The following is a 22,298-nucleotide window of genomic DNA, read 5'->3' on the forward strand; positions in this document are numbered from 1 at the left end:
AGAAGGAGGCCTTCCAACTGGAGGGGCTGCCTGGGAGAGGGGCATGGGGATCCTCCTCCCCCCCCACACACCCCCAGGAAAAAGCTGCCTTCTTCCTTGCCATCTAGGTCAGGAAGGTGTCGGTTCCTGTCTGGAGGAAGTGCCAGAGGGAAGGTGGCAGCCCCGTTCCAGGCTCAGCAATGGAGCCCCCACTCACAGGGCCAACGAGGCTCCTCTGGAGGCTCCCCAGAAGGGCCAGAGGGCAGGACTTGCCGGTCAGAGGCAGTTGGGCTGGGCTCTACCAGGCCATGCAGGCTTTTGCACAGCCGAAGCACAATAGTGCCCTTCCCAAGCAGTTTGCAGCACCTGTCCCACCTTCTGAATTCTGGAAAGGCTGCTCTGATGTGCTTGAAGGATCCCGGACTGAGGACCAGATTGTGAAGCTTAACCTCCCCAGCCAGAAAAGGCAATGCAGGCGTCCGTCCGTCCAAAGGAAGGTGGAGAAGAGGGCTGGGGCAGGGGGGAGGTCGCTCCCCCTCTAGCAAAGAGACCGGCGGCCCTTGGAGCCCAACTGAAGCAGCCTGGCCCAGCGTGTCAAAAGAGCCGTCTTTCTGCCCCCCTCAGACTCCTGGGAGGGAGCTCATCCAAGAAAGCCAGAGCTGAGACCAGAAGGCCTTTCTTCGCACAACCCATTGCTCACCTGTGGGACTCATTCCCGCAGAAAGGGGTAACGGTCACTGAAAGAGGTCAGGTCCGTCGTCAGCGCAGGACTGGTATGTGGGGACCGTCAGCCTCGGGATCTCTATTCCAGCGCATGTTAAAGGCAGTTACGCTGGCTGGGGAATTCTGGGAGTTGAAGTCCACAATCTTGAAGTTTGGAGACCCGACATAACTTATGTATCATTCAGCCTCCCCCAGATGGGCCTTCAATCTCAGCAATGATGATTACGATGGCGCCACTTCCTGTCTGCTCTGCATCTCATCAAGCCAGTCTCCCATGAGGCTGATGGCTGCCTTCCTTCCTGCCCAGTTCGGAGGGATGCCGTGGCACAAGTGGTGCTGAGAGCTGCCCTCCCTAAGGGGCTCCCGGAGTTCGGAGCCTGGTGCCCGTGTTGCCCTCCGTCCCACCAGAGGCCCAGCCCAGAAGGGGTGCTGGGCCAAGAGTCGGACTGGCCTCTGTGACCAGAGAGCGGGGAGCCCCCCCCCCCGGGCACTTGGGCCTTTGCAGGGGGGGGTCGGAGCTAGGAGGGGGCTGCCCAGGGAGGGAGGGCAGCCGGTCAGGGTTCTGCTGAAACCTCTGGAGGAGGGGAGGATACAGAGCCAGGGAGCATCTGGGACCAATGAGCTATTAGCAATAACGTTTGATTATTTTTATTAATGTTATTAATGGAGGAATTGGGATTTTATTTGGGTCATAATAATACATAATAAATACCTTATAAAAGAAAACCAATAAAGCCCATTTCCATCAGCCGCCTTTGCATCTGAAGGTGCTTAGAGGGGCTGCTGTTGTCTCTCACAGGGAGGAGACCCACACCCAACCCAATCCCACCCTCACCCTCCACCCTGGGCCTTAAGATGGAAGGTTTCCCTTGGGGATCCAGCAGGTGTTTTAACAGGGTGAAAGCCCCTGCCTCCCCTGGAGAATTGCTACCTGCCGGGTCCCAGGAGGGCCTCCCCCTCCTCTCTCCAGGGGGGCTGAAGAAGGCTGGGTCCCTTCCTGAAATTTCCTGGCTGGCTGTGCATTTTCCCCAGACTGGGAATCCACACAGGACTTGAGCCGAAGGGGATTCAGCTGTTAATGACCTCCATTGTTGGGCACAGCTACTGATTCCTCCCCCCTCCCCCAGGACAGAGCTTCCCCCCCCCCAGCTCTAAAAGGGCCACTTTTAGCCAGAATCCTCCTGGCTTTGAGCAGCCCCCTCCCCAGCCGCCCTCCAGGGAAGCTTAATGGCCCCTAAGAATCCAGGGTACTTCACACCCTCCCTCTGATGAGCTCAGCATTAATGATTACATTTACTGGCCCATTCACGGAAACTGGATAATTATCTAGAAGACAAAGATAAGTGACCCATTGAAACAAAGCAAGAAATAATTACTTCAGGAAACTTTCTTCCGGCAATGTGATTTGAAATCAAATCCAGAGATTTCATAAATTGCGATTTCTTTACACTGGCCTTCTAATTACGCTGAGCAATTAAGTGATGGCACGCAGTGCAAATTCTGGGAAGGCTTTTTGCAAAACTAACAAGGCAATGAGGAACCTTCACACCTCAGCCAAGATTATCTGTGCTTGGTGGTCATAGCCTCTTCATGACCATGAGATAAGCTTCCATGGAACAGTCTTTAAGGGGATTGCTGGTCTGATGTAATTACGGCCAAGGGCCATCGGCCTCCTGCAGCCTCCTGGACCTTCAGCCACAGCGGAATCAGGACCTTTGGTGTCAGTTGGGTGTGCCCCTTCCCACAAACCCCCCTCCCTCCCAGCTGTGCCCTGGCCTGATCTCCTGCCTCTCTTCCAAGCCTTGGTCTTTGAGAGCCCCCACCCTTTGGCCAAAAGCAGCGGCCTGCAAGGGCTCCTCCAATTGGCCTCCCTGCTTGGCCGTGTCCGGTCCACTCGGCCGGCCACAGGCGGACTCAGCCCCTTCCCCACTGGAGAAGATGGGGGTCGGCTGCACACCCATTCGCCTGAGCCCTGGCAAGGCAGGGGCCCTCTCGGGGGGGGGGGGGACCCCTTTGCCTGTCTGGCTGACTTCATGGGGGAGGGGAGTTGCTTTCTGGAACATCCAGGGTGAGGAACCCTGCCCTGTGTGGAGTGGGGGGGCTGGCCTTGCCTGCCAGGCAAAAGACCTGACCATTTGATGCCCTGGTTAAGACACCAGGCTAGAAACGGGGACCCGGCTTCTAATCCCATCTAGACACAAACCCAGCTCTTCTCACAGAAGGGGGGAAACGGGGTTTATTCTGGATAGACCCTCCGTGCCTGGAGGGGGGCAGGGTGGGAGAAGCAGCCGTGGGGCGCAGTTGATGGTTCTGCAGTGGGCAGGGCCAGGAAGAAGCCCATCGCCTCCCAGAGAGCGCTCAGTCATGGCCCAAGCACCCCAAGCCCCCCCTGGGCCAAAAGAGAGGCCGAAGAGGTGGGGGGAGAACGTCCTCTGGAGGCCAAGACTCCCCCCTGGTCGGAGGCCTTTTGGAGACGCTGAGCTGGTCCAAATGATGCGCCTGGGGCCCTCTGGGCTCCACCCTCAGCTCCGCAGGGCAGTGGCCTTGGTTCGGGCCCTGGGGTGCACGGCAAGTGGGCCAGGCCACCTAAGCCCAGGATGCCCAGGGAGGGGACCCCGAATGCTGGCAGCTCTTCCCTGGCACCATCCTCTGGGATGCCCTGCCTTCTTCCTTCTGCACCCGCTATGCATTCTAAGCCTAACCCCCCCTCCCTCCCCAGCCAAAGAATCGGGAAAGCCCTGAGTCGGCCGAGGAAGCTGGGACAGGCCCCCTCTGGCCCAGGTGGGCATCAGCAAGTGGGCCGCTCTCTGCTCAGCTGGCTGGCCTTGGGGGGCTGCCTGAGTCCCTCTGAAGCAGCTGGCCATCCTCCCTCCCTGGCAGCCCCGGCTGAGAGTGGGGTATGGTGGGGGGAGACCACTAGCATGTGGGTGTCTTCCACAAACACCAGGATGGAAGGAAGCAATTCTCCCCCCTCCCCCAGACACACAGAGAGCAACGGTTCTTCCTGGCCCTTTGATAGGTGTGAGGTGGGGGGGGGGGGAACTGTGCTGGGCCCCATCCTGGGACAAACATATCTGTTTGCTTTCCTGGCGAGGGGGGTGGGCTCTTTGGGAGAGCTGTTCTCGGGCAAGGATGTTTAACCACTTTATGGGGTCTTATTTGCAGAGCTGCCTCTGCAGGCTCCTTTGAAATGGGGTGGGGGGGGGCTCTGCAGCTGCTCCCCAACCTACTCTCTGGGATGCAAGCCGGGGAGGGGGGTGGGGGGGCAAGTCAGCCTTTCCGAGTGCCTTGATGAGAGCCTGGCTGGCTGCAGCCCCTGCCTCCTCTCAGGATAAGCCCAGCCAGGCCCTGAGAGCTGTTTGGGGGGCTTTCCCAGATCACAGGCCAAAGAAGCTTCAGCTTTTAAGCTCCCCAGCAGTCCATCTAGGCCAGACCAAGGCAGTCCCCCCCCCCATAAGTGTATGTTAGGAAGAGGCGGAGGCCTCCTGCTGACCAGGAGCTCCTGTCCTGGACTGTGTGTCTGTGCTCCCTTGGGATAGGGCCAGGCCTCTGCTCAGAAGAGGGGTCTGCTCTGCCCCCCCCCAATTCTGGAGCCTGAGCTGCTTCCATGTTCCACTGTCAGAATTCAGGGTGGCATCGGCCGAGAGAGCCCCCTCCAGGGCAGACGTAGCCCCCTCCTCTCCTCTTCAGAGCCAGCATCCTTCTCGGGGGGGTGGGGGGTCTTGGTTGGACCCCCTGGCAGTGGAAGCCAGCCTTTGACTGCCCCCCTCCCTGATGCTGTGCAGGCATCCCCCCCCCATCATGTCCCCCTGAGCTTTCTCAGCCCCGCTGAGCCCTTCCTGTGGCCCCTGGCTGCCTGGCCCCCAAACCGACGTCCCATCGGCCCCTGAAGAGGGAAGCCCCTTCCGGCCCTTTCAGGCCACTGCTAATCCCAGAGGGACAAAGGGCGGCTGGGCTCCATCTCCCCACCTGGCTTCCTCCCTCAGCTAATCCCATTGGCCGCCTTCCCTGCCACTTGGATGCGGAGGATTACGCTGCCCAGGCATTGTCCTGCTGGGGCCGGAACTTCCTCTGGCTTCAGGATTAGCAGAGCCCTGCATGCCAAACCCACCGAGGGGTGCACGCGCGGGGGGGGGGAAGCTCTGGACAGGACCCCAGGCTCAGCTGCAGCCGTCGCAGCCATGAGAGTCAGAGAGGGGAAGCCTCAGGGGCTACGTGGAAAGACCCTCCCAAGAGCTCCGCATGGAGGGGCCTCTCCCCTGTCCTGGCCCAGCCAGCCCTGCTCCCCTCCTTCCTTCTGGGGATGGGCAGGTTTTCTGTCCCACTTTTGAACCCCCCCCCCCGAAGGGCAATCCGAGGCTGCTCCTGGCCCTCTTCTCCCTCCAGACTTCAAAGGGAGGAGAAGAACTTCCTCCTTTGGCTTCTTGCAGCCTCCCTCGGGCTCTCCTCCAGCAACAGGGAAGGGCCCCGATTCCCCCCTTCCTTCTCTCTGCCTTTTCTGCCCACCCAGAAGTCTCTCGGGCTGCCTCTGTTGCGAGGTTCTGGCAGCAGATTCTTCCCAAAGCTCTCATCTCCTCCGACTGGCTCTCTCGGTCCCTTCTGGGATGCTCCCACCCCCCTGTCCCCTGGGGTGGAGGATTCCATTGATCAAGCAGGTTGTCTGGGCTGCATTCTTCCTCCTGCCTCCCAAGGCGAGTCTCACCCCAGGTGGGCTCTCAGTGGGCTCTCAGTGAAGGCCGAGCTGGGACACAGAGCTGGACTGCCAAATCAATTTCACTGTTTCCAACTTTGGGTGCTATAAAATATATCGGGAATGGAGCAATTTCCCACGTGTCCTTCTGTCGGTGGAGCAGACAAAAGAAGTGTGAGCCCAGCTCCTTCCTGGCTTGCCCCTTGGGAGAGGCAGGTCTAGAAAATGCCTCCCCCACCTCCCCCCCACCCTCAAGTGAATTGGACCAGAGGGGAAAATGCTGACTTTGAATGGATTTGACCCTCTTTGCTACACAGAGACTCCAGCTGGGTTTCTTCCAGGAACTCGGCTTCCTCACATTCCACTTGGGGAGGGGAGGCTCCTTCAGGAAGAGCCCTGGGAATCTCTCTGCAGGGAAGCACCAGGAGCTCATCCCAGCCCCCCCCCCCAGCCCCCAGTCCCTTTGGCAGGTAATCGTGTTTCCTGCTTAATCAGTTCCGCTTCTTAATTCCTGGCTGGAAGATGCCATGAAAGTGCCACTGCACAACCACTGGGGGAGCCAGGAAGATCCCATCTGCTCCTCCCGAAATAGGATCAGCAGCCCCCCACCCCAATGTGGGCAGTGCACCATGGAAGCCCCTGTCCTGGGCCTCACATTCTGAACTGCCTTTCATGCCCCAAGCATAAAGTGAAATCCCAAGGGGGGAAAGCAGCAGGAACTGTGGAGAGGGACAGCCTCACGCTGCTCCCCCCAAAACCCTCTCTGCCTTCTCAGCCAGGAAGGTCTGGGCACCAGGAAGCCCTCTGTGACCCGGGGCCACCCTGGGAGAATTCGGACATTGCAAGGAGTCCTTGAGGCTCTCTCAGCCGGGTGTTTGCTTCCAGCGCTTTCATCACCCAAGGGGGAACAGTGAAGCTGGGGTGGGGGGGAGATGGGACATAACTGAGGTGTATAAAGCCATACAGGGCCTGGCCAGAGTGGACAGCTTTGCTCCCTCTGGCCAGAGACTAGGATGGAGGGGGGGGGATTAACCTCACGCCTGGCTGTAACATTGCCCAGTCTAGGCCTGTCTATAATGCCCAATTAATCCCAGAGGAGGCTTGACTCTGTTGGCATGTAGCAAAGGCCGGTGTGCTTGAGGCCACGGCACCCAGGCTGAGAAGGGCTCCCTCCAGCCTCCTCCTGGGGCCTCCTGGGCAAGGATCAGCCCCTGTCCCTGCCCTTCCCGGGCTCCAGCCTGGTCAGGGGAACCCATGGCTGCTTAGAGGAGGGTCCAGGGCCCTTGGGGAGAGAGACCAACCCAGCCCCTCCCTCTGCCTTCTGGACAATGGCTCCAGGAGCTGGCACAGGCCTCCCCTTGGCCTCCCTTGCTGGCCCTCCTGCTTGGTCCTGCTTACATGCCTAGGACCATGCCAGGGAGCGCCCCAAAGAACCGGGAGCATCCTGTTTCGGCAAGAACCAGCTGTGGACCAGGGAGCTGAGCCCAACCCTGGATCAGTCCTCTAGTTAGGGAGCCTGAGTTGGCTGGAGGGGGAGCTGGAGGGGCTGGAGGCCGCCTTCTGCAGGTCACTTCCAGAGGAGCCACCACCAGCAGGAGGAATGGCAGCCACGTTTTTGGGAGGGTGATGTAGACCTGTGGGGGAGGGGAGGCCTTGGCTTGCAGCCCTGCAGGCCCAGACATGGCAATCCACAAAGCTGGACAGGCCCAGGCTTGCTGATGAAGGTCATTGTCCATGCTAATTGCTGCCCTTGAGGGCCTGGAGACTGATCTTCCCCCCCCCACCCCCCCTCTGTAGAATTTCAGTTTTTCTTACAAGTAGGATGAGCCTCCTGGGAAGACAGCGGAATCAATCCACTTTCAATTCATTAATTAACGAGAATGACACTTGAATAGTGACTCTGGGCAGTGTAGGTAATAGGACAATCAAAATACATAACAATGATTAAAACAGATAATTCAAAAGATAAAACAAGGAAACAAAGCAGTGTTAATATTCACCAAAAGTGAATTCTGTTAGCCCTCATAATTCTGTTTCTGGTGCTGAAGGAAGAGCCCCTCCCCCAGCATGGCAGGGGAGGCAAAAGGAGAAATGCAACTTAATACACAAAGGTGGGGAAATGGGGGGGACCCCACCTTGTGCTCTCCTGGCTCTTTGGCAGCACGATGGGAGCTCCCCCCCCCCAATCTTCTGGTCCAAAGAGAGCCTTCCTTGGAGATCACAGGAGCCAAAGAGGAGTCTCTTCTGCTGCAGAACTTAAGGCTGCTTTTCCTCCTTTTTGGGGGTGGTGGTGGTTATCTCCTCACCCATCAGTCTGATCCCCCAAAACCCCAGGCACTACCTCCTCTGGCCAACTCCCCAGTGGAAAGCATCCAGACAACGTTCTTGGATGAAGAGAGTCCTTGAACCCCATTTTGCCCCTAGAGCTGAGGGCGGTGTAGGCGGCCTTCGCTGCAAATTTATCCTAATAACAACTCTGTGAAGCAGGCTGGGCAGAGGGAAAGCGGCTCAAGACCACCGGTTGCATTCCGGGAATTGAATTGAATTGAATTGAATTGATTTTATTTGTAGGCCGCCCTTTTCCCTGAGGGGACTCAGGGCGGCTCACAGAAACCAGGGAGAGGGGAATACAATACAATACAGTACTAAGACAACAACACATAATAAAAATGATACACAACATGCATACAACATTCGGGCGGGGTAATGGTCCTTATCCCCAGGCCTGACGGGCGAGCCAGTTCTTCAAGGCTGTGCGGAAGGCCTGGACGGTGGAGAGGGTACGAATCTCTACGGGGAGCTCGTTCCAAAGGGTCGGGGCCGCTACTGAGAAGGCCCTCCTCCTTGTGGTTGCCAGCCGACATTGGCTGGCCGATGGGATGCGGAGGAGGCCTAACCTATGAGATCTTATAGGCCGTAGGGAGGTAATTGGCAGAAGGCGGTCTCTCAAGTATCCAGATCCACTGCCATGTAGGGCTTTATGGGTGGTCAATAGCACCTTGAAGCGCATCCGGAGATCGACAGGTAGCCAGCGCAGCTCGCGGAGGATAGGTGTAATGCGGGTGAATCGGGGTGCACCCGCAATCACTCGCGCGGCTGCGTTCTGCACTAGCTGAAGTCGCCGGATGCTCTTCAAGGGCAGCCCCATGTAGAGCACATTGCAGTATTCACTGGGGGATCCCAGCACCAGGCTCTCTGCCCTAACCCAGGCCGGCGACGGGTCATGGGGCAGCCTTGGCGGCTGCCCCCGCTGCTTCGTACAGCCTGGCTCGGCGCCCGGGCCGGCGGTTGCGCTGCCCCTCTAGCCCCGTTAGCCGCGGCGCTCCTTCATGGGCTGCGGGGGAAACGGGGGATTCTCGCTGGGAAATGTCGCCCTCGGCGGAAGAGCGGCCGGGGCAGGGGCGCCTTTGCGGGGATGGCGGTCCTCTTCTTGCGAGGGGAGGGAGGGGGGACTTCTGGAGACCCCCCTCCCACCGCCAGGTCTCCAGGAGGAGAAAGCATTTCCTGGTTCTGCCCCCATTAACATTCCAAGCACCTTGGGAAGAGATGAAAGCGGAGGGGCGGCGGCAGCCCCTCCTCCCGCCAGATGTGATTATTATGGGCTGCCCGAAAGGAGGGCTCCTTTTCTGCGGCAGGACAAAGCGCCTGGCCACTTCAAAGGCTCCTAATTGATGCTAATGACTATTAGATGGAACGGGGCCTTCTTTCGTGCGGGGGGGGGGGGCAGCTTTTTACAGTCCCTGCTCCACAAAGGGCTCCTTCCTCCATCCTTCTCCCGCCGGGCTTTTCAGAAAAGGGGGCCCTCCTATGGTTCCTCCCTCCCCGTTTGCACGAGACATCCTGCAGGTTCATTTCACTTCTTTAGCCCTGAGAAATTTCACACCTTCCGTGCCCCCTTTCTCCGCCCCGCCCCCCCCTCCGCAAGGGAAAAGGCTGGCAATGCCTACATCTCACTTCCAGAGGGAGGTAAACATCTCCCCCCCCCCCTGTGTTTGTGAGAAGAGGAGACTCTGCCAGCATGATTCCCCCCCCCCCCCATCCACCCCGGGACCTCGCAGCCCCAAAGTCCCCATGGCCTTCCTTCCGCGGGCAGCCTGCGGGATGACTGGGCCTACAGGAAGCCCCTGCTTTGGTTGAACACCGCGGTATCCCCTCCAGGCCACGCTGGCTGCAGTACGTGGACTGGCACCCTTTCAATCCCTCCCTGCCTGCCCTGGCATTCCTTCTATGCTGGCATCCAACTTCTGTAAGAGAGATTGGCGCCATGCTAGGCAGTCCACAACTAGTGGGCCCCTGACAGTCTCAGAAAAGCTATGCAGGACTGGAGACCACGAGGAGATCCCAGGCTAGACCCACCTTCTCATTTTTTGTGGAAAACAACAAGGCCCCTGGGGTCACAAGGAGTTGGTGCCTCTTTCACCTGGGAGTCCTGCACCCCCACCAAGATTGGGCCACCGACCCCACTCGGGACAAAGGGGCTTTTTCAGTGGTGGCCCCCTCCCCCCTGGAGAGGCACCTTGGCCACGGACTGAAGGTGGGAGGGCCAGAATCCGCTGGATCGTTTTGCTTCGTGGGTCTGAAGGATTCGGAATCCGTCCCTAACGCTGAAAATGAATGAAAAATGGATGGACGGGAGGACTTTGGGTTGCCCCAAGACTGCGGAAGCCTCGGGGGGGGGGTCACCCTGATTCACGAGCCCCCCACCCCCAACAAGTAGCGTCCTCCGGTCCGAAGGCCGCCAGCCAAATGCGCCGGGGAGGCGGAAAAGAAGGAGGGATCTCCGGTTCTCCGCCGGGCACCGCCAGTGCTTGACAGGCTGGGACTGGGAGCGCCGTCTTCGGAGCCTCCATCCGCGCGAACCTCCGGGCTCCGGGGCGGCTGCGGCCCCTCCGCCTTGCCTTTCTCCTCCCAGCACCGCTGGGCAAGGCCGCCTTTCGGCTCGCCAGGAGAGACCCCGCAGCCTCGGCCGCGAAAAGCCGGGGGCTCGGTCACCGCGTTCCCGCCCGACGGCTCTCCTGTACCGGGGCGGTCCGGGACGGCGCAGCTTTGGGCAGGCCTGGCGGGCCACGCCCTCCGGCTTTGCGCGAGCCTGCCCCGCAGCCCTATAAGGCCCTCGCGCCCCCGCCCCGCCGCAGACTCTGCGCCCCGTCCGAGGATGCTGCGCAATCCGCCGCCAGATCCCGCCGCCGCCCCGCCGCTCGCGCTGCCCCGCCGGCCCCAGCAGCCGCCGCCCTCCAAGGCCAGGAACCGCTTCGACATCGAGTCGCTGCTAGCCAAGTCGGAGCCGCCCCGTCGGGAGTCGCCGGTTCCCGGTACCTGGGCCGCCGCCGCCGCCGCCGCCACCACTGCCTCGCCTGCGCTGCACTTCGGCTGCCTGGCGGCGACGCTGCGTTTCCCGGCCCTGTACTTGGCCGCGCAGCAGCCCTTCCTCTCCGCCCCGACCTGCCGTTGCGCCGCCCCCGCCTGCAAGAGGCCAGGTGAGGAAGCCGCCCGCCCGGTCTGCCCGCGCGGGGAGCCCGAGGCCCGTCCGTCGAGGTCGTTCCTAAGCCCGCGAGGTAGACTGCGGGTGAATTTGGAGGCTCCACGGCCTTCTAGAGCCCGCTCCACCTGCCCCTTCGAAGCACAGGAGTCTCCTCAGGGAGCGTCCAGGCAGAGGCGTCTGGATCGGGCTCAGCCGCGCATCTCCTGCCGCCAGATGGCAGGTTTTGCCACTGACGGACGCTGCGAAGGGAGGCTGGGAAGGAGGGCGCGCGGGGTGGTTCCGATCCAGCGTCCAGCAGGAAAGGAGACCGAACTAAGTCCGGACTTTGTGGCCAGGAGGAGCCGCCGGGGCGCCTTTCCCGGAAGGGCCGGGCGAGCCGCTCTCCGAGGGTCTGGCAAGGAGAAGCCCCTACGGGGCAGGGGGCGCTGTCCTCTCTCCCTCCTGGCCCCGGGTCACCCTCCGCTCCTCTCGCGATGGCAGGCCTGGAATTCTTGCGCTGCCCGGGCTCCCTGGGGCCGGCCCTTCCCTGGAGACCCGGAGGCCCCTGCAAGCTGAAGCGAGTCCGCACCGTCTTCACCCCGGAGCAGCTGGAGCGCCTGGAGGAAGAGTTCCTGAAGCAGCAGTACCTGGTTGGCTCCGAGCGCCTGGACCTGGCAGCCGCCCTGCAGCTCACGGAGACCCAGGTAGGGAGCCCCCCCTCCCCTCAAACACCCAGGGAAGGAGCAGAATGATGGGGGCTCAAAGTCCTCTGGATATTCGGGAGGCTCCCTCTGTCCCCAGAGCTGCATCTGGACCTGGGTAGGAATGTCCTGTTCCCATCTTTTGCTTCCTTTCCTCAGTGAGGTCTAGAAGCACACTTTGCTGCTCCTTTCTAGTCAGTGGGGTATCTGTGGGCCTCCATGTGTTGCTGAGCCTCCTTCCAGCAGCCCAGCCGGGCAAGGGGCTGCTTGGGCTTCAGGACTCCCTCTTGCTCTCCTTTCAGGTCAAGGTCTGGTTCCAGAACCGCAGAATCAAATGGCGCAAGCAGAGCCTGGAGCAGAAGGCGGCCAAGCTCTCCTCGCAGTTCGGGGTGGCACGGATGGCCCCCTCCGGCCCGCTGGACGGGCAGGAAAGTGACAGGGAGGAGGAGCTCAACGTGGACCTTTAGCCTCCCCCCCCCCATGCCCAGAGGATCTTTGCAAGCCAGGCCCCTCGGGTGGGTGGGGGTGGCGGCCCCTCCTGCCCCCTGGAAGGAACCAGACGGTCAGTGCAGGTGGAGACCCGGATCAGAAGGCCCCGCCTGGCTCTGTTGGGTGGGGGAATGGCGCAGCCTCTGCCTCCGGTTGCCCAGCTGCAGCTGAAGGGGGCCTGGGTCACCTAAGCTGCCTTCTGGAAGCCTGCCTGGGTACACTGAATGCCCCCCTCGCCCCATGTCTGGTTTCCAGCCTGGCCCCTGCTCTGCCCCAGAGGCTGCAGATGAGCCCCATTGTCCCCTCTGGCTTGCAACCTCCAGATGTGATGGAGCCAGTGGATTCCTTCTTGGGACTCCTTGGGGGCTCCTGCCTGCCTCCCAGTGGCGGCATACAGTTGTGCTCCACCGATGACTTTGGTTTAATTAAAATGGGGAAAGCCCTGGAACAATCCACCCACCCCTCTCAGACAGTCCTGGGCCTCGGGAGGGGGGATATTCTTGCCCAGCCCCACAGGCACGTGTGAAAGTGGGAACCAGGCCTGTGTCCTCATCCATCATGGGAGGAAGCTCTTCTGCTCTGGGCTCACCAGGTTCCCAGCCTTGAACCGCTCAGCTCTGGGTCAGCCTCGGCCTTTCGGTGGGGCAGGCCCTGTCTCTCTGCACCAGTCATGAGGAGTGGGGGGACCCCACAGCTCCTGTGGGGTGCCCATCCCGGACAGCTGGAATGGTTGCTGGCGTGCAGCTGGGCGGGGAAGGGCCAGGGGAAGCAAGCACTGACTTTGGGGGACGGGGGAGCCCTTCTTGTCAGGAAGCAAGCTATGGGGGAGTCTGTGCCCCTTCCCCATCTCTGGCTGCCCTCCAGGTGAAGGCTCTGCTCCCACTTGGCAGCTGGCCAAGAAGTCCCTCGCGTCTTTAACACTCTCTGACTTCGCTGTGGGAGGAAGAGGAGGAGAAGAGCTGTGCGTCATTGGTGCTATGCTCCGATCTCAGGGAAATGGAGGCTGCCTCTTATGCTTCCGGTCGGATTCTTGTAAATAGCTCTTCACACTTATTTATTTATGTAGGACTGGTATTTTTATGAAGCTGTTAACCTGCAACTTAATTTATTATTTGTTTCTGATATTTTTGTGCTGCAATAAAGCCTAGTTTATAGAAAAGGAAATGGGTGGCTATTCTGGGCCAGAGGCCTCCGACCCTCCAGGTGTGGTTGCAACTTGAGAAATAAACGGGGTTCAGCGCATGGCAGCCCCTCCTTCTCTTGATTGTGGTGGATCCTCTGCATCTTTCTCTGCATCCTCTATCATTTTTACAGAATTCCTCACGGTGGCAAACATATCAGACACCCCTCCCTCCTCCTCCTCCTATTTTCCCCACAACAACCTTGTGAGGCGGGTTGGGCTGAGGGAGCGTGACAGGCTCAAAGTCACCCAGCCAGCTTTCACACCTGGCAGGACTAGAACTTTCTCCTCTGGTGCCTCCACGCCTGGACCAAAGTGGCCCTTCAGCTGCAGTCCTTAGGCGAGGGGGAGGCCCGGCCTTTCCTCCCTTCAGAGCAGACCTGCTGGGTTTTAGCAATGCTCACAATCTCTCCGTCACGAGGCGGGGGGGGCAGCTCTCTGTGCCCACCAGGTGATGGATGGAGTGTCCTGAGCTGCATAGAAGGGGAGGAATGGCTATCCTCTCTCCCTCTGGAGCTCAGGGGCAGTCTGTGTGTGTGTGTGTGTGTGTGTGTGTGCCCTACTTCTGCTTTATGTCACAGCCGGAAAGGATCAGGCGCTGGGGTTTGCACTGGGCTTACACGCCACCTGTGCCAGTCTACCCATCCAATTAGCAGGCACTGCACGATACCCTGAACCCCCACGGACCAAACAAGCTGTGTTTGCACAACACAAGAATGTGAACACACACAGATGCCATAAAACTCCCCAAAGCTGCAGCTGCAGAGATCAAAGCGCTGCCCATCTGCCAGTTGCATTCCCCGGCTGTGGAGCCGGACTGGGCAGGTGCACCCTGGGGGAAGACCCCCACCCACCTTCTGATGGACACCCGCTCGGGCAACCTGAGCTCAGAATGAAAGCCTCTGTGATTCCTCCACAGGGTCCCCCTCCTGGGTGCTTGATTGCACCCCAGAAAGAAGCACGAAGGGGAAAGCGCGGACTGGTGCCACAGCCTTGAGGGGCCGGGCACTCAAATGTGCCAGGAGCTGGAGGAGAGCGGGCCGGGGGGGGGGGCTTTGCTGCCTGGTGCTCCCTCCTAGGCTTCCCCGCACAAGGCAGAAGGGTCTGCACTCAGGGGAAGGGAAGTTGACCCCCACCCCCAGCTGAGCTGCCATTGGGAAGACGGATGGCCAGCAAGGATGCCTTTGTCTCCATGGCAACCTGCTGACACTGCCAGCCCAGGCCTGATGGTCTCTGGAGGGCCTCTCCAGACTGAAAGGCCCCTGGGTGAACCCCAAAGGGCTGCTGGAAGGAGAGGATGAGCTGTGGATGTGGCAAAAGGCTTTTATTTATTATTTTTATTAGGTTTATTTCCCAGCCTTCTTGCTTTTGACTCTGGGTGGCTTATCACAGGGCCACACAAGCTCAGCCAACCTGCCTACAGGGCTGGCAGCCCCGACTGGCTGGGGGGCTCTTGTGCCACCGATTCCCCCCCCCGTAGCCCCGCCCAGCCTTTGGGGGAGCCGGGCTCTGCCTTTGGGACCAGAGGGCCAGCCCAGCCGTGATCCTCCCTGGCTGTGACAGCGTCTCCCCAGCCCTCCGACCTCGAGGTGCTGGCTCCCCATTTGCCCAGGGCCCTCTGACGGGGGCCCCAAAGGGGGGTGGGCGAGGGCTGAAGCGGCTGCTGTCCCTGGGGCGGCTCCTCATGCCTCCCCCTGGGGATCCTTCCGGGTGGATTTTGAAGAAGGTGGCGGGAGGAGCCCTGGTGCCCTTCAGCTCCTGCGACTCTGAAAGCAAATCCAGAGATATTCCTCAAGGCACCAAGCGACCGTGGGATCCCCACTCCCATGCTCCACTGCCGGCTTCCAATAAGCGCAGCCGACGCAGAGGCCGGCAGGGAAGTCCCATGATGATGTCTCACTTAAGGACCGCATCGCTTAGCCAGGAAGTTGCCTGTCCCAACTATGGTTGGTAGCTGAGGGGCGACTCTACTCCAGGCCCCCCTCGACTTCCAACCTTTTCCTTGGTGCCCTTGCAAAGTTACAGGAGCCCTGAAAAAAAGGGAGGCCGCTTTTCACCCTTACGCAGCCCCCACCTCGTCACAGGATCCGAATTCAGATGCTTGGCAAGTGGCTCCTATTTATGACGGTCCCCTTTGGCGACCTCCTGACCAGCCAAGTCGATGAGGAAGTCGGATACACTTAACAGCCGGGTTGTTAACTTATCAACTGCAGTGATTCACTTAACGACTGTGGCAAGGAAGGTCCTAAAATGGGGCAAAAGTCACTTAACAAATGGCTCACTTAAGGACAGAAATGCTCAGTTGTGGTCGTAAGTGGAGGACCCCGTACTTTCCTACAGAGTCACAGTAACTGCATCTTGCCAGTCTGAATGCCCCCCCCCCCCTTATGGACGTGAGAATTAGGGAGGGGGCTTCCCGGACGCAGGTGTCATTCCCTCCGACCGACCTTGCCCTCCGCAGTGGCTCTTCCAGCTGCCCCTCAAGGTCCCTCCTGCTCCGTGGGGGGGGGGGCTGGCCGTGGAGTGCCCCCCCAGAAAGAAAGGAGGTCTTTGGCCCAGGAGGTTTACCTTACTCTTTCCTGGAAATCTTTTGGCTTTTCCAGTCTCTCCGCCCGGTGGAAGCCATTCCCAGATCCTACCAGCTGGGGGCTCCCTTTATCCACAAATGCCCTTCCGGAAGGAGATTCCCCCCCCCCCAAAAAAAAAACAAAAACAAACCTGAATTATTTGAGGGCTCCTGGGTGAAATTTTGCTTCAGGCTCCGGTAAAGGCAAAACCTTTGAATTTGGAATTTTTTTAAAAGGAAACTTCAGTGAAGGAAATGAAGATGACCCCTTTATCAGGGGGATAAATGCTGATGTGGCCCTTTCAGGGGTCCTAGTCCCCTTTGGATCCCCAGAAACATTTCCCCCCCCTCCAAATCTTCTTTTCCACGGTGGCTAAAAACTACAGCTGCTGCCAAAAGCCCCCACGGCCCACGGGGGCTCCCAGGGGTGGCTGCTGCCTAGTGCTGGGGAGTGGGAAAAGGGGACCAATGAACTATCTTCAGATCTTGGAAAAAGGAAAAGAAATATGTCAAAACACCAGGTTGTTACTGCCTAGACCAGTGTTTCTCAACCTTGGCAACTTGAAGATGTCCGGACTTCAACTCCCAGAATTCCCCAGCCAGCGAATGCTGGCTGGGGAATTCTGGGAGTTGAAGTCCGGACATCTTCAAGTTGCCAAGGTTGAGAAACACTGGCCTAGACAACCTTTTCCCATGTTAGGTGGGTTCTGCTCTCTTAGACCACGGTGGGGAGCTGTGGCCCCTCCGTGACCGCCTGGCTGAAGAATTCTGGGAGTTGAAGTCCACAGATGCTTCCCCAGCCCTCTCTCAGACGTCCAAATTCAAACAGAAGATTTCTGACAGACGTTGAAAGCAGCCCATGAAGGAGCCTCTGCCGCATAATTCAAGGAAGACAATTATTGCAAACCCAAACGTGGAAACGTAACTCCCGGCAGCATTTTAAAACCTCCAGAATGTTAAAAGTTTGACATGGGTCTATTTATTATGGCAGTTAGAAGCCAGTCGTAGGAGAATCTGTGCCCCCATTAAGGTCACCCGCTGAAACCGCTTCTTGCTGCACTGCTGAGAAAGCCCAGGGTCACAATTTTGCTTCTAAACCTATTGATTCACCGACGTATCTCGGAAGAATTGCAAGCTCAGCTTTTCAGAAAGGAATCCAATAAACAGAGAGCATTTGTGCAAACACGACCATTTTCATCCATGGCCCGTGGCCAATATCCTCCTCGTGCCCTCCGGGAGACTTCTCCTTGGGAGCCTTGCAGAGAGCTCTCCCGTGGGCCCAGGAGGGGAGGGGGGCTAGGCCTGCAGCTGGGCAGAGGGGCAGCATCAGCTTCAGGACACCCCCCTCCCCCAGGGAGCCTTCCTGGATGTCGAGAGGCTTTGACTCCAACTTCCCTTGTGCCTGAGGGAGAAAGGGAGGGAGAGAGAAGCGGTCAGGCCCCTCTGTTTGTAGGCTGGGGCTCTGGGCAGCTGAGGGGGCCCTTCCTTGTGGGGGGAGCTTGGTGTGCTGGAGATCCCCCCCCTCTGCCCTCCTTCTCCTGCCTCCGTCTGGGAAGAGCCACTGTTCTGGGACAGAGAGAGGCTCCCAAGATTTGTCCTTTTGCTGTCCTCCAAGCGTGCCTCATTCCCACAAAAGATGGGGTGGTGTCCTTCGCTTGCCCGTCACCCTGGGGGCTCCATCCCTGGGGGAGGGGGCTGTGCTGCAGCCTGCCAAGCCAGGGATGCTCCTGTTCTCCGCCCTTCTGGGCACCTCTGGGCCTGCCCCGGGCACGTCCATCTGTCCAGGGGGGGGAAGTCATTGCCAAACGCAGGAGGAGATGCCCTCGGAATCGAGAGTGGGGGATTTCCATGTTTAAGTGTCGCAGCCCACCCTGCCTCCCCCCTCCCGGCCTGTGTGATCTTGGCTACAATTGCCGTCCTCTGTGCAAACAGACTTTGGCGCCGCATCCGAGGGAGGTCACCTGCAGCCGCCCCACGGAATGCTGGGTAATCTGGCAAGTGAACCTTTGCATCGCTAAGACGGGATTGAGGCCCCTCTCCCTAATCCGGCCTCTGAAGGGAGCTCTTAAGCCCCTGTATTATTCCAACTTTATTATCTATTGATTGACTTTTAGAAAGGGTAATCGTGTAAATAAAATTACGCCTGGTCTGATTGTTTGGCTGCCAGAGACCACTTCCCGTGCCACACGACACGCGTCCAGCAGCTGGCAGGCAAGGGCAGGGGAGGGACCAGTCAAGGAGCTGGGGGGGGTGATGAATCCCCAAGGGGGGGGGCGCTTGAAGGGGGCCCTGCGGAAGGAGAGTTCAGGACTCCCCTGGAGGGATCTGAGGAGATGCCAGCAGGAATTGGAGGGTCTGTAGCCCTGGGGGGAGGGAGGAGCAAGTGGGGGGATTAGGGGGCCTTTGTGCCCTGCTGGACACATGCAATTCTGAATGACTGAACGCCCACAAGTGCCAAAACCCCAGATGCAAAGAGAAAGACTGTAAGGGGGTCTACTCCAATGCCTCCCCCTCCCACAGCCCCACGATTGAGGCCATCTCTGTCTCTGCCGATGCTTCTTGATCCCCTCCCCATCTTCTTCCTCTTCCTCCCATTCTCCCCAGTGGAGCTGAGCAGCCCCTCAAGCCTACCCAGGGGCCTCCCTGGAGCCCCTGCCCCCTTCCCTGGCCTGGGGCAGCTACACGCAGGGCAACCGAAGGAGTGGAGAAGGAAGTCACCCCTTGGTCAGCTCAGCTTGCTCCCCAGAGGGATGAGTGAAGGCCTGACCAGTTGCAGCTGGGAGGCCCTGAACTGGGAGGCAGCCCCTCCTGGACCCTTCCTCTCCCACCCCACCCCTTCCTGCATCTTGCTGGGCTGCTGTTCTTAGCCAGGGTAGGAGGGACTGAAAGAGGGACAGATCCTGGGGTGCTGCACTGCAAAGGGTCCTCTGGATGGGGGGAGGACAAGGGAGCCTGTACTTCCTTTACCTGGGCCCCCTGTCCCAATACTCTGGCGAGGAGGGGGCTTCCTCCTCTGCAGTGTGGTAGGTGGGCTTCACCCAGCTGTTCTTTGCTGCCCCTTGGTCTGTCTGCCCAGGGCCCTCGGCTGCCTTGCCCCCCCCCTTTTATGGGCCCGGGAAGGGGGCCTTTTGCAGGGCTGACGGGGGGGGGTGGGGGTTCAGGATGAAGGAGCCTCCCCCCCCCCCCCGGTCTCAGCAGAGGTCAGAAGCTCTGAAGCTCAGGAGGGGCGGCCCAGCCTGGCCCCCTGGTGAAATAATAATAAAAATATTCCCTCCATTTCCTTCTCTGAGATTAATGATAAATTGCCCATTCCCCCAAAGAAGCTGATAAGGGCCCTAATTTTACTTCAAGGCCTGGAAATGGCATTTCTACGCCAAGCAGCCTCGGCAGCTGGTGGCTTTCTTCGGGGCCAGACTCTGATAGAATTCTTTTTATTATTATTATTTTGTTTTAAACTGGAAAAGCCCCCGGAGCTACCGGCAGCCCACAATAAAACAAAATAATATTTTAGTCAAAATAGGCACAACGGTGCTTGCAGCCAACTTTCAAATTAGCATTTTGAGGGCAAATATGCAACCAATTTGAGATAATGAGGCCTGATTATTCAATCCAATGAATGTTAAATAGGGAGAAAGAGCTCAGGCGCCTTATCTCGCCTCCCTTCGATGTAGTTTATTTTATTTTTAATCGTTTCACATTTGAACTCTTCATTTGTTCTCAACTCCCCTTCACTGCCTCCCCCCCCCCCCCACCCGTAACCCTCTGGTAAACAGGCAGCCAACCCCGCTCTGCTCCGGCACTTGCAGCTGGAAATTGCACCCACAGGGCACCCTGGCCAGAGGCAGAAATCTCCCTCCCCCCCCCCTCTCTCTCACACACACAGAGGCTCTTTTGCAACCTGAGTCCCCACAATGACTTTCCACTGGTGCTATTGTGACTTCCAGAGTTTCCAACAGGCAAGATTTTCCTTTCCCGTCATTTCCCCAACTTCTGCCAAACATTCATTTTTGGAAGCAGAGTTCTTGTTCTGAATGTATTGAAAAGAGGATTCCCTGAGTCCTTTTGCCCCCCCCCCTTTCTCTCCTTCCTTTGTTCTCTTTTCTGTTCTGTATCATCATCTACTCTTTCCTTTGTTTTTGTCCTCCTTGTTTGTGGGGGGGTGTTTCTGTCTCCCAGAGGGTCACTCAGCTCCCTGGTCTTGGAGACCAAGCCCCCCCCCCAAAAGTCACTCCTGGACTCTTGGCTTTCTTTTTTCAGGTTCTTCTTCCTTATTTCTGAGAAATATCCCCTTTTATATTGGGGGGGGGGGACATATCAGAGAACAGCCCCGTGGACAATCCCTGCCAACTTCAGATTGTAGAGGGGGCAGAGTTGGTCCAAGGGAGCCCAGGGCCAGGGAACCTCCCTCACTGTGCAGGGCCCTGAGAGCCAGCCAGGCTCCCATTCCCTCCTAGCCTCATGGGGAAACTTTTCATTGGGGGGCATCATCCGTGCAGAGGCCCCTTTCTCTGGAGGAATGGCCCGCTGCCCTGCCCCTTGCCCTCTGGGGCATCTCCCCTTGCCTGGCTGGGGGCTGGACGGAGGTGCCCAAGGCCTCTTCTGGCTGCAGAGCCCAGGCTGGCAGCTGCTCCTTCCCACCGAATGACTCCCCAAACGTTTCCTCCAGGATGCCGGCCCAGCGGGGCACTGACCATGGGGAGGTGGGGGGGAGCCTTCCTGCCCGGCAGGTCCTGCCTCTCGCCCTGCGAAGGGAGCCGGGCATCACCAGGCACTCCCTTGGGGGGGGAGCGGTTGGTATCGAACCAGCCTCGTCAGAGAACGGAGAGCCCAGCATCTTGGACCGCGAGGGGGGAGATTAGATGGGCAGGGTTGGCCAGAAAGGGAACTGGAGCCCGGGACCGCCACTCTGCCCGGGGAGCCCCGCCCTGCCTGCAGCAAGACCCCCACCCACCCCCCGAAGTGCCCTGCCCGGCTCTGCCCAGCCGATGCGGCGCCAGGCCCTCGGCGGAGAAGCGGCAGGGCGCCCGAGCGGGGCCACGTCCCGCCGGTTCTTGGCTAAAGCCCCGCAGCCGAGCTCTTCCTGCCCGTCCCTCAGCCGGCCCGAGATGCCCATCGGCCCATCGCTCAGAGCGGAGGCTTTCCGAAGACAGGAAGGGGCGCTCGGGCCAGGAGGCCCCACTCGGTGGCCGGCGGGGGAAGGAGGCGCAGAGCTCCCGGCGGGGGAGGCGCAGGCGGAGAGCGAGAGGCGGGACCGGCTGCTTCCCTGCCGCCCTTGGCGGGGTTCCTGCAGCAGCTTCCGACGGGCCCGGGGTTGGGCCTGGCACTCCCTGCCCCCCTCGCCGCCCCCTCCCTGCCCCCCTCGCCGTGTCCGTGGAGGTGCGGCTGGAAGTCAGTCCTCCCTGCCCGTTCCTGGCAGGCTCGTCCAGGCCAAACAGCCCCCCCCGCCCTTTTTGGGCAGAGTGTCCCCCCCCAGGGCAAGCCCCCCCTCCGGCTCAGTCCCTGTAATCTGCAGAGGCTGGCAGCCCCTCTGCCCGGCCCTGCACCAGCCATGGTGTGTGTGTGTGTGTGTTTGTGTGTGTGTGTGTGTGTCTTGCTATCCCAATGTCAGGGCATCTTGAGCTGAGGGGCTTCTCCTCACTTTTGACTGACAATAACTCCCAGCATCTCTTCCTCCAAACCCCCCTCCCCCAAGAAAGCAAACCTCGGAGATCACCATAAAAGAGAGGAAAATCCAGAAAATACTCCCAGCTCCCCTCCTCTTCCTTCAGAAGGATAACGGGGAGGGGGCATTTTCACCTGGACACCGACAGCTCCTAAAATAGGGGTGGGGGGGTCTGTCCTTGAGAAGGAAGGTCTCCCCCTCTTGACTCACCAGGGTGGGGGCTGCCTGGCCTCCCAGCTGGCCCTGAAGGTTGCAGGGCTCAGGGCTCCCAGTCCCAGGGAATGCCCGGCCCCTTGAAACCTGCTGGCTGCCCTGGCCCCACCCCCACCCCCACGAGTGCCCTTCCTCTGTGCCTGGATCCTGGCACCAGCAGAAGCTTGCTGCTTGTCTCCCAGGGCAAGTCCCCTGCAAGTGAGCCGGGGCAGGAGGGATGGGGAGGAAGGGACACAGCCAGGGGGAAGTGGATTGAGAGGAGAGAAAGAGGGGTGGGAAATAGAGAGCCACCCTGTTCTGCTGGGGAGAAGTTTCTGTGCAGTTCCCCCCCCCCCAGGAGGGAAGGGACCAGGGTCTTTGTTGGGCCTGGGGGGGGGTCTGCTTGTAAAGCCAGGCGCCAGGAGCTTTGCTCCCAACTTACAAACCAGACAGGGTGATAGTGGGAAGGAAGGAGACTTGCTCCTTCTTCCCTGCCTCCCTCGCCCCATGGGAGCCCCCACCAAGGCTGGTCCCTTTTGACCTTGAGGAGCTGAAATCCCCTGGTGGCCTCTGCAGAGCCTGCTGACCCCCAGCCCTTCCGGACAGCGTCTGCAGTGACTTTCAGCTTCTCAAATTATGCTTGCTCCCCCTGTCC

The 22,298-nt window shown here is 59.5% G+C and overlaps 1 protein-coding gene across 1 annotated transcript; it reads left to right on the forward strand.

Annotated features, from left to right (window-relative positions):
- Positions 1–11,305: 11,305 nt before the first annotated feature.
- Positions 11,306–12,021, forward strand: LOC116512917 (homeobox protein not2-like). The gene is made up of 2 exons (XM_032223614.1): positions 11,306–11,557; positions 11,857–12,021. The coding sequence occupies exons 1-2, from the start codon at positions 11,348–11,350 to the stop codon at positions 12,019–12,021; spliced, it is 375 nt and encodes a 124-aa protein (XP_032079505.1). The 5' UTR covers positions 11,306–11,347.
- The last annotated feature ends 10,277 nt before the right edge of the window (positions 12,022–22,298 follow it).

The sequence above is a fragment of the Thamnophis elegans genome, chromosome 9, assembly GCF_009769535.1.
Source record: "Thamnophis elegans isolate rThaEle1 chromosome 9, rThaEle1.pri, whole genome shotgun sequence".
NCBI lineage: Eukaryota > Metazoa > Chordata > Lepidosauria > Squamata > Colubridae > Thamnophis > Thamnophis elegans.